This window comes from Pinus tabuliformis, chromosome J, assembly GCF_031772625.1.
Source record: "Pinus tabuliformis cultivar Carrire ecotype Pingquan chromosome J, CPIR1, whole genome shotgun sequence".
Lineage (NCBI taxonomy): Eukaryota > Viridiplantae > Streptophyta > Pinopsida > Pinales > Pinaceae > Pinus > Pinus tabuliformis.
Window position 1 is genome coordinate 1,224,336,562 of NC_142295.1, and position 12,456 is coordinate 1,224,349,017.

Here is a 12,456-nt window from a genome sequence, read left to right on the forward strand (position 1 = left end):
TTCTTGAGGTCTGTAGGAGTTAAAATAGCAAAATGACATCTTGTCTTTTAGCCATATTTTTTTGTACTCAAATATTAGTAAATTGATATAATAACAATGCTCCAGAGATTTTGATATTGAGCTAGCAAAGCTCAGGGCTCAAGCACTTAAAAGAACACAAATGCTAGAATAAATCGTAATCAAATATCTCGGGGAAAATTAATTGCGACTCCAAAACCTCGGAGAGCCAATTAAAATGTCAAGAATATCGAACTTAGGTCTAACAAGTTCTCAAAGGGAAAATAATACTAAAAACCTGGGGATCCACTTTATATTTCTAGCTCGATTCCAAGCGTCTTTCATACCAAGCATAAACTGAATCATTCTTTTCATTAACATTCTCTCTAACCGAAAATTTCTTTGAAAGAGCCTTCTATTTAGAGAAAGAATTCAAGTAATAAAACAATGCAAGGTCTCACCATTACGTTAGACATTCTGAAAATTCAAAAATAGATTCTTTCAAAATTCTCTTTAGAGAGCCAACAATTTCTTTTATACTAATTAAAAACACTTCATTTTAGAACTGAGATTTGCATATCAATCAAAAATTCACAGATATAGAGGTCTGTCTTCTGAAAAATAACCCAAAAATACAAAGTTACAAAGGTTATGAGAAACATCATGTACTTGCCAGCTTGCAAGTTGCAAAACTTGCAAGCACCAGGCAATCTTAAAGAGGGAATGTTTCAAATGTTTCAGGCATCCAATCGTTTGACCAAAAATATGATCACAAATACTCGATGCTTAAAGAAAGACAATCAAGCCACTGAAACATTACATTATCCCAATATAGCAAGTCAATCGAATGAACCAAAACTCTGTCCATGGTGTTGGAGTCTGGTGACTATCACACGTTTATGCTCAACAAAGCACTGAGCATGTCTGTCAACTGACATCCGAAGAAACAGCCTGCAAATCCCCCAAGAGGTCCTAATGAACACATACTTTAGGTTCTTCCAAGGTCCAGTTTTCTGCCCCGATTATCAGGGGACAGCATCCCATCCTCGAAAGTATGTAATAACAAACCTAAATCTACCTTCATCAATGGAAAAGGAATCCTCATAATATTCTTCAGTACAAATAATGGATGCCTATTTTAAAATTACAAAGGCAAAAAGACAATGTATTAATGAACACTGCAACGTTTCCTAGCACTCCATTATCAAAGCGGTATTCCATCAAACTTTGTGGTCTCATTACATGCAATAATCAATCCTTCAACATTTCCTGGCAAGAGGAATTTGCTCAATTGACAACCAGTGGATACCCGTTCACGAGGAGGAACAATCATCAAAACACTCTCATGCCGCTGAACAACACCCATGACAGTCACTGTACTGCCTTCCTTGATGTGCCTGGAGTGAAACGTAAACAATCAAACCATCTGAAGGAGCAAGCTATGGCTCAAACTGATTCAGATTTTTGAGACTGAAACTTATCAATAATATATACATCAAATAATGTCATTACTTCAGACGCCTCTGATAGCCATGGGCCACATAGAAATTAACTGGAAGACGTAAACATTATATGAAGTATCATAACCCCATTAAAATATTTTTTGATGGAACTACCATAGGTTTTCCACATTTTATTATCAAAGTCACAAAATGAAAATGCAAGAAAACAAGACATAAGACAAGAAAATGATCTTACCCCTCCTTTAATCGCATTACACGATCATCACCTGATAGGTTTCTTTCAGCCAGCCAACGGACAAAACCACTAGGTAGATCCTTATTCTTTGGACCAACATCTACTATCGTACTTTCTTCAACACAAGGAGTTACGTGAGCACCATAACCAGCTTTTACCAAAGCTCTTAAGCCAGATTGAAAATCTGAAATGTAAAACTCAGCTACATGCCTCTGGAAGAAAGAATTACCAGTTAGGCTTAAAATTACACCCATTCAAAGAAAAGACAAAACTACATCATTAAATGCAAGTTCCAATATAAGCACTCCACTGATGGTAAAAGCATTGTAACAAAAAACTGTTTTCAAGGGATTGCAGACTTCGGTAAGCAGCACAGGCAGAACAACAAAGGTTGAAATGAAATTAGAGCTCCTGAGATTGTAGGTCATCATAATTTTCAGTATACCAAATAAAAAGGAATAGGGATTGTCCTGTACTTGACTCGGTATTGCAAATTTAAGCTGAACTCAAGAAATGATGTTTTAGTGAACAGTAAATGATCCTACTCAATAACTGCATATTAAGATGATCAATGTTTGCTTCTGAAAAAAGCAAGTCTACTTGCTAGGTAATACCAAGTTCTATGGTAATACATAAATAGTTCATCCGCTCATTTATGTCAGTCACCATGAAGTGTCATGATGTTCTCTGATCACTTTAAGTTGCACTAAGTGATATCAACACATTAAACTGTGGCAACACTTCAAATTTGCTTCCAACAATATATCATTCCATCCATCCTTCTGCCTGCTCAAAACATGTATTCTCCATTTTTTTATCCCCATTCAAGTCTTAGCTACCTAATGCCATTTTGTGATCAAATTTTTGATTGCAGCAACATATCCCCCCTCAGACCCATGCATTGCTATGGTTCTTGTCAACAACTAGTCCTAAACTCCTATCTGAAGACTGAAACAAGTGAGCTAAAGAGAAATTAGGCAAAGAGATGAACTGTCTTCCACTGGGAATAACCTACAAGTCCTTGATAAGCTTGTGAACTGACTGTAAAACCATCATATGCATGTCAATTTACTCTAGTCATCAAGAATGTGAGGTATACTCTATATATGGTTTGATAACAGCTAGATGCCTAGCATCAACTGTAAATAAGCACTTGTGTTCACACAGGCAATGATGCCTGTTACCTAGAACGAACAACCTTTGTCTATAGATTTGGCATTGTAAATTATAATCATATTTATAATAATAAAATATATGTAGGTTCATGGCCTATCTAGCAGATAGACAAGAGACCCCCTTGTTGATGGAGCAAGAGTCCCCATCTGTGCAGCAATCTGAATGCTTAAGACTAGAAAGGTGTGCATACCCTAACCCCTCCAGACTCAAACTCATGACCTCCTAAGAGGAAATAGATGTTCTTAACCATTAGGCCCACTCAACCTGTATATGGGTACATGTTGAATTCTTGATTTTACAGGCAGACCATGGCAATGATCCTAATATTGATCAATTTTCCATCCGTGGTGTAAAATTAAGTTAATGTCACTATAAACTACTATGAAACGCTATTCATATTAGGAATGCTATTGAGGATTTATAACTTATCTGCAAAATTTATTCGCCATAACTCAGGAAGTGTCCAAAGTGCCAAAGATATAAAATAAGACCAATTGCTTTCCATTTGTTTTCATGGTGGGTTACTGCTGGACAACAAAAGCCAAGTGTCTTTCAAGTAGAAGTTCGACTCCTAAAACCTTGATGTGGAAACCCACTTCCTCAACTTAGCAACTCTAAACTTTCTACATGTACGTGAAAATATTGTTCATAAAATAAAGTTTTCGTAGCCAGCTTTAATCTAATTCTTGCATTTCCTAATATCTAAGTGAGTGCAAATTGACAAAACATGGCACTTTCATTTAAATCAACATGGTAGACATGCAAGTACAAATATGAGACTTTTTAGCATACATCAAAGCCACAAGTGTGAGGTTTTGCCTTGTGATGTGGCCTCATAGTAATCAATTTTGGTTACATGTATAATATAAATTATAGAATCTTTTCTAGCTTCAAAGAATCAAGAGGATGTGGATGCCAATGGACATTCCCTACCGTCTCCCCCATCCTCTGTCCAAGTAGAATGAAACCCCATCTCCTGCAGAACAATTGCAGACAAAATGCATGATCCACATTAGATTGCAGTTGTTATTCATGAATCATTGAGCTGAACTAGCCTTTTGTTTTTGAGTTGGCTCTTAGTGCCAGTGATGGTCGAATGATATATTTGCCTATTTTTCTAATGACTTTGAATGTCACATACAGTTTGCATCCTTATTGCCACTTGTGTAGTGATTAACTTCAAAGCAATAGTGGTAGTATTCTCCTCATTACTAACAGAAGCAAACCAGCAGCAATCATAATAAATTGGAAGTGATGATCATCATAAATTGGCAATTACAAAAAATACTTACTAAAATAAAATAAAATAAAAAGGATTTTTTTAAAATTGGGATATATGTTATGATTTATTCGCGGAATTTTTTTGATATTGGGATACAGGTTATAATTTATTCATTGTACAAGCCCTACAGGATATTTAACAAATACCAAGAGATAACAGGTCGAGGACACCCAAGAGCAGAAGAGCCAGCTTGCATGCACAAATAGCACCAAAGGTGGGAAAGGCACGAGACTAGGGCTTATTTATTCACAATAAGTAAATTGCTCATTTGTTAATAGATAAACTTGATATATGTTTATTCCCTTCTATAACATATTTCCATGTATAGCCCAAGGGGTTAGCTCAACTGGCTGTTGCCAATGTCTCTAGGCACTTGGCTAATTCTATATTGTCAGTTACCTAATTTGAATCCCCTAGGTGAGATGCACTAGTCTAGGCTTGCGGTGTTTACTATGGATGCCATCCATCAATGTGGGTCAGCATCCCTTGGATTTCCCTGCAAAGCTTTCTTCAAATTAAAGAAAAAACATATATCTATAGTAATTAAAAAAAAAATCCACATATATGTTATCTTTTATATATTTAAATAATTTAAAACTTATAAGTGGCAATCAAGCTGTGGTCTAGCTGAACCTTGGAGTGGTTGTTGTGAGTCGTGACAATGACCTAGGTTCAAGTCCTCATAGGCATGCTCCTCTCCTGCATGGGATTTGTTCATGTGGCTATTGATTATAATTTATATCGAATACTTTTGACGTAGTCTTCTGGCAGATTACTGTAATGCTATAAAGCAAGGGTACCCGAACCCAGGGTGGGGTTCTTGTACCCGTACTTTTTCACGCAACTAAGCACCGAAACCAGTTTGGGTTCTTCTCAAACACACCCTTCTGAACCCGGTTCAGGCATGGAGAACCCGATACTCCGAAAATTAAAAATGGGTTCTTTCTTTGTGAAGGGTACTCGGTAGCCCGTAAAAGGGTGCTTGGTTCCCAGAAAACGGGTACTCAGTATGTACTTAATCAGTCATGGAGTTTTTTTGTGTGTTAGATTTTTAATAAAATATTAAAAATTGATGAATGGCTTTGTGGTCCCACGCTCAAACTAAACCCTAGCATTTGTTAAACCTAAAGAATTGTTGTTGCTTTGTTTAATTTTAATTTTTCAACTTCGTGATGTTAATCATGATGACATCGCTTGAGGAAGCCAAATCAGTTATCTTGAGACTTGCTCATTGTTGAGTTTCACTTTTTTTGGAATTTTCTATTTCATGTGTTGAAATGCCTTAAAGCAAATTTTGAATACAGCATGGCAATGTAGTCCTGGACATATAATATATATCTATTATTATGATTCATATCTCTCTACTTTATATTAAATTTGAAATTTCAATGTGAACGTTCAATGTTTTATTTTTCTTGTTGTAAATTGAAAGATTTCAAAATTGAAAAATTCTTAATTCATATTTCATATATATTATAATTTATATTATATACCCTCAATGAACCCATGCATCCTGTTTCAAAAATTGACGTCCCCGTCCCCGTCCCCGTCCCCGAACCCAAACCCACATTTCCTGGCATCTTAGTTGTAATGGCACTGGCAAGGTACCAGCAACAACTATTCTTCACTCAAGTGTTGGAGGGTGGGTCAAGCTTATTTGTGGGTTTACATCCATAAAAACAAAGGTTTACATTTAAAAACAAATATATAAAAAGTTTTTAAGCTTATATTATAAGTAACGTAATTGAAAATTTATATATGTATACACACACACATATGAAGTTGACGTCAAATTTTATCACTTGCTTTTTAACTGAAGATTCTTTCCCAAATTACATTGTTGCCAAATTCAAACAAAAACATGAACCAGGTGAATTTGGTTTCAGGCATTCATTGATGTAAAAGGTAGTTGCAAGCTAAGTTGCATGTGTAAATTCCTTAATATGAATAAGGGTAACATACAAAATTCTACATTTTAGGACAGCAACCTAGTCTAGGAATGCAACAATCTGAATAGTAACATACAGAATTCAGGGTTTTTCAGAAGTCCCATAATTCCTGCCGCATTGCTGGTAATACTTTTTAGTCACCAACCAGCTTCTCCCTTAGCTGACATGAAGACTGTGACTACATATATAATGTAAATACTATATTGCTTACTAAGTTACTTCATTTTAGAATTCCGCTTTTGAGTGGCTAATATGGATGGCATTATGGCCAGTTGCTCAGTAAGTTGTTAGATATTGCAACATGATATTGTTATGGTTTATTAATGATGGATTCATTTCCAGCTGGTTAGCTTTAGCTTACAGTGGCCATATACTGAATAAACAAGCATCTCTCATTTTCTATCTCCTCTCTCTCTCAAGTTATAGATGTATATTTTAGTGCATTGACCTATTTATTTTGGTCATTCATTGAACATTGATAATATTATCTTCTTTCATCTTATCTCTGTCAGTATTATGTCATTTTGTATGTGTATTATCCAATGTGGTATCAAGGCCTAGTGTGGTGGTATTAGGAAGAAACCAAGGGATTGCAAGCACATAACACAGAACTATGCCAGAGAATTCCTACTGTTGGAACAGTTTCAAAGGGCAGAGAATAATACAGCAGCAACAGACACACACAGAAGCAACCACGGCAAACAGCAATTTTGTAATAGCAAATCAGAGACAACTCTGTTCTTTTTTATATATTAAAAATTATAAAAGAACAAAAGGGAGAAATTTTAAATATTTTGAAGGAGTTTAATTTGGAAACTCAGAAACATGAGATATTAAAGTCAATTATGGGAGACAAAATCACTTAAAACAATCTAAGGATTTATGCTATGCCATGTGTTCCCTGACAGTGGATCTCTGCTCATGGCAGCAATGCATCTCTCATAGAGATGTCATGTTTCCCTAACAATGGTTTACAATCCTGGGGTGGCAGAAAACCCATGTGCAGCAAGCAGGAATGGAGGTGACAGACACCTGAGTAGCAGGGGGGATCAGCAGGAGCCCTGAGAGATGCAGAACATATGTGCACACAAACAGATATATTCATGGATGGTTCAGAGAACAACAGCGAATTCTTCTGACAGGCACAGAAAGGGTGCAAAAGCACAGAAAATGGGCAATCCATGATTCCATACCAGACATGCACAGGCACAGATGCCACAGAAGCCTCCTTAGTAACAGACACACCCAATAATATCAATACCTAACAATCACAGGTTGCAGGGAGGTCAGTTTAGACACCCAGCACAGAGATCTTAAGAGATTCATAAAATTGCAGAGGCTGGTTTGTCAGGCAGCAGTATTAGCCTGTAACTCACAAAAAATTATAGATTTCATGGACAAACAGATCCTTTGTCTGTTGTGTACAGAAACCAAGATGCAGAAAAAACTACCTCTTTGCAGAAAATTATGTGTGGCCCACAGGAGGTGCCAGTAGCCTTGCAGTAGTCTGCAGTATGAAGGCAAAGCACATGAGCAATTCATTCCAGAAGTTTGTTTTACTTCGAATAGTGTGTTTATTGAACAAAATCTATTTTCCTGTGGGAGGTGTGTTGGGCAGAGAAATAATTTTTGTGTATAATGGGCAGAAAAGAATCTCAGTTGGGTGGACAGGAGTGGGTGGCTTGTAGTCTGTTGTGCCCAGTTGTTGGATGTGGAGGTTCTAATTTTTGGAATTCTGATGTTGAAGTTATTTCATTGTTTAATGATTCCGGAGTATGGGTCAGGTGAAAGATGTTTGTAATAGCAGATTCCTGTTGGCAGAGAAGACTGGAAGGAGCTCTGTGTGCAGCACCAGTAAATCAAAGTGGGAAGAAGCTTGACAGTGAGAGCAAAGAAGAGGTAAGTACTACTAGTGTGAGTATAGAATTTGTCTTTCGGTGGAATTTTCAATTAAGATTCGAAACTGGAGTAGTGGTGGAAACTGAATGTGGCCACAAGAAACAAATATGCGCAGCACATCCTGGTACTTGGATGCAGCCATTGGGCTAGGAGACCATAACACAAGAGAATAGAGAACAACAAAAGAAAGCTTTGCTGGAAGGTTAGCAAGGAAAAGTTGCCAGACTAGCCAAACAACTCAAGGAGGACAAGAGCAGAATGTTGAGCAGCAACCATGTGCTGTGCAAGTAGAAGAAGGTAGGAAATGCAATGAATGATTCAGGTGAAGGAGGAAACATTGTTGTTTCAGACACTCAAGTAGAAAGGACACGCTTGAAGATGTAAAGGAAGAGGAGATGCCAAAGTCTAATATGGAGCAAATGGAAGGCAGAATAAAAAAAGGTGAACAGTGTGTTCAGTGGGTTGATGTTCTTCGACCTCTGAAAATTTGTTTGTTCTTTCCAAAGTCATTGAGGTTGATGAAGAAGCAAACAAGGATGAGTGGAGGAAACCACTTATGGTTCCTACTGCAAAGCTCACGACTTCTATTATAAAGCTTGATGTACATTGTATACAAGGTATTTCCAGCCATGGCAGAGCAATATGGCAGTGAATACATGGAAAGATGACAAAGTGGTCTTGGATCAACCACAGGAAGTGAAATTTGCGGGTGTGGATGAGACACTTTACAGGTTATGGCAGGCCCCAAGGACCTGGTTCTCACAGCTTTGATAACAAAGTGTAAAGAAGTGCAGCTTTTCAGAGTTGAAATCACCTTCTACATCTACAGTAAGTAGGCTGAACTTCTCAGCCAACAACAACTACCATCAGCTGAAGAGTCAGTGGTTGAAATGGTGGTTGGTGAGAAGACTAGCTCTACATCAGCCATGTTGGCTGCATGCTATGCAATCAGTGTTACTTCTCACTTGGTGACAACTTCACAATCTTAGTTTTGGAGTTCATTTGACAGGTGAGCTGCAATAATTTCCAACCTGTTTACAGATATGTTTGTAGTCTAGGACAACCGTTTGTTCTCCTTATAAACATTAGACGGTGTTAGAATTGGCTTATAGTAGTCATATGTTAATTTAGTGTCATAGTTTAATAAAATTAAGTCAAATTGAATGTCAAGAGTTAGGACTGAACACATACATACATATATGATTTTTTTACACACTTTTAAATTTAACAAAAAGACAAAGCTTAACATATTTTTGTAAAAGTTTCCATACACAGTGACAAAGGGTTTAATATATGGTGGTTGAATCCCCTTATGTATTGACATTCACACATATTGACAATCAAAACACTGATTCTATATAGGCAAAATTTTGACAGATGTGGGCAGCAAAAGGATACCCAGCAAAATCAGCAAAAAGGGCTTGAAGAATGTAATGTCCCCGTCCCCATAGGAAGCTTATGACGGTGTCCGCTAGCCTAGAGTGGTTCCCATAGGGTAAAGCGGGGAAATAATTAATAAGGGGACTTAAATTTGCCTAAGAAGGCTTTATTAAAGAAGGGAAAAGGATGATATTTCCTAGGCAAGTGAGGATGTCACTTTAACTTTATAAAGTGGAGTACATAAAGTGACTTTATAAAAGAGAATTTAATAAAAAGGAAAAAATAGAGAGAAAAGGGGAAAGGTGAAGAGGAAAAGACAAAAGGGAAGGTGAAGATGAAAAGACAATCCCAAACTTATTAGAGAAGGGAATTGGGGAGGCTCTCTGCATCCATGCATTGTGTGAGTTTGAAGAGAGAGCTCTTGGAGAGAGTTGGAAGAGGAAGTTGAGGGCTTTATAGCCCTAACTGCCATAGCAGACTTCGGTGTTGCAACGAGACCCGCTAGTCTGGACATGAGAGTGAAATCACTCAGATTTCACCGTTGAGCTTCAATGGAGAACAAGGTTTTCGAAAAATAATGAGGTATTCATGTGCTATCGGTTGATTTTAAAAGCTTATTGGGTATTTTCAATATCATTTTTTCAGATTGAGGAGGTACATGAAATTCTGGGCATGAGAAATTGAGCTACAGGACCAAACTGAGGCTGAGTTTAAATCTGGAAGTTATCATTCCCATTGTGGCCATAGATTGTAGAAAAGGGTGGCTCGAAATTCTTCTTAGAAGAGGCAGCTTGAGCATCTAGTCAAAGCGCTGAGTTCCATTCACTGCTGGAAAGGCTATCCTCACTTATTGGACTGCATACAGTTGGTTAGGCTGAGCGTATTATTTGTGGGGGACTCATTCTCTGTCAAACCATGGTCGTATTCTCCTCTCTGCTGATCGTAATGCTGCACACCTCTGTTATTGTGCGTAGATGCCAAGAAAATTGAGTTTTGGGGCCGTGAATGTTATTTGGACTAAGGATAAGTCTGTTGTTTATGACTGGACATAGCTAGGACTTTATTAATACAAAGAAGAGACTTTTATGAGTGGGGACCACAAACTGTCAGATGCTGAATTGAGTAGAGGGCCCACGCTACCCATCTTTCACTGTTAAACGTACATGAAGAGATTTTCATATATCACATGGGTGTCTGCATCCCTTGCTGGAAGACGTGTGAGCTGCTGGTGTAATTTCTCACTGGAACCCCATTCGAACTGCTACAGGAAACCAGGAGGGGTCTCTGTATGTTGGGCTACATCCTCACGAAATTTCCTGAGCTGGTGCACATGTTTCTAGGTTCATACCAAGGCTGGAACAGCGATGTAAATGCCATCTTACAGTGAAGATAAATGCCTGGTCTACACTGCTGAAGCAATATTTTGATTTAGTTATTGTACTGGAGGGACCTATTGACAACTCAACACACCAGGTTCATTTATTCTATTGCATCTGTTGTTTCACTTCCATAAACTGTGGTTATATGTTATTGTATGCTGCTCACTTAAAATAAATGCAAGCGTATTTCTGGCTTATACTCTGCTATGAATTGTGACAATGCTGCCTACATTTCTGGGTGTATTCCCAATGCATTTTAATATGTGTCGAACTGCCTTTATGTTCAAAGAAAATCACTATTTGTGTGAAACATCAATTAAATAGACAGCTAATCACCTACAGCAGTATACATATCAAGTCTGGGTTGAACAGTGAGAAAGGAACACTTTGGAAATTTATTAGAAACATTAGCATGTTGAAGTCATCTCTGTACTGGAATCTTACAAAGAAAATAATAAACAGATGGGAACTACACATGTATCAATTGGGAATGCTGAAAAATGGTAGAAGAGATATGTCCGGTACATTACAAAATTTAAAATAGATATAAATCCACCTGCAAACTATAATGAAAAATAGAAAAGAAATGCAAATAGAAAACAGCAATATTACATAAAGAACTTCACCCCAAACAGCATAATCAAGGTACAAGAATATCTGAAAATAAACATCCTGTGGAGAGAAAAATAAATATTAACCCAATCAAGGACAAGCTCATGTAGGTCAAGACATAACACCAGGAAAATTGAAGGTACCAAACGAATGGGAATGCCGAACATGCCAGGTAAGCAGGAAAAAGGAGGCAGAGACACAGCAACACTTCTTGCTTGACTATGAAGCATACAGCCACATCAGAATAGTATAAATTAAGAAACAGGACACACCCTCCCAGCCCTGTGTGACACTTCACACTTGCTGTCTCAGTCTCCAACAGCAATACTACACAAATAACTTCACCCCAAAAAGCGGTAATCAAAGTAGAAGAATATCTGAAAATAAAAATCCAGTCGAGAGAAAAACAAATATTAGCCCAATCAAGGACAAGCACACATAGGTTAAGATGCGATACAGGAAAACTGAAATAACCAAAGCAATGGGAATGCAGAAAATGCCAGGTATGCAGAATCTCACATAGGTTAAGATGCGATACAGGAAAATTGAAGGAACCAAAGGAATGGGAATGCAGAACATGCCAAGTATACAGGAAAAGCAAGGTGGAGACACAGCAACACTTTTGCTTTGCTATGAATCATACAGACATATCAGAAAAGGGTAAGCTAAGAAACAAGACATGCCTCCCAGCTCTGTGTAACAATGTTGGAGTGACAGACACTTGTACGATGTGGCCTGTGCGAGACACATGTCCTATGCATGTCCACTCATCAGGAAACCTAAAAAGTGTTAAATTTTTCAAACAAAAAAAATCACGACCTGTGTGCAGATGTATCCTGATGTGTGTTTTAACTTCGAACTTTGCCGTATGTCTATTTTCTTAATGCTCAAAACTTTACATTTTTATGTCTATTTTATTTATAATTTTAATAATTCTTAATTATAAATATAATTTCATATATGTAACTACATGCAACTTATACATGTATTCCCTGTGTTACATTTTGGGGATCTATATTGCTGTGTCAGACACCCATGTCTGCATGTCCCAATGTCCAAGAGTCAAATGACATCACATCAGTTA

General features: G+C 37.4%; 1 protein-coding gene across 3 annotated transcripts in view; it reads right to left on the reverse strand.

Moving 5' to 3' along the window:
* Nucleotides 1–554: 554 nt before the first annotated feature.
* Nucleotides 555–12,456, reverse strand: part of LOC149231543 (protein SHOU4-like) — a 42,901-nt gene continuing 30,999 nt past the window's right edge. For 2 of the 3 annotated variants that reach the window (XM_089379228.1, XM_089379227.1), the window contains exons 4-5: nucleotides 1,696–1,907; nucleotides 555–1,394 (exon numbers count right to left, since the gene is read on the reverse strand). In XM_089379228.1, the coding sequence (XP_089235354.1) occupies nucleotides 1,202–1,394; nucleotides 1,696–1,907 (405 nt within the window). In that variant the 3' untranslated portion in view covers nucleotides 555–1,201. Of the gene's footprint in view, nucleotides 1,449–1,695; nucleotides 1,908–12,456 lie in introns of all 3 variants that reach the window. The other variant, XM_089379229.1, reaches the window with a different exon arrangement.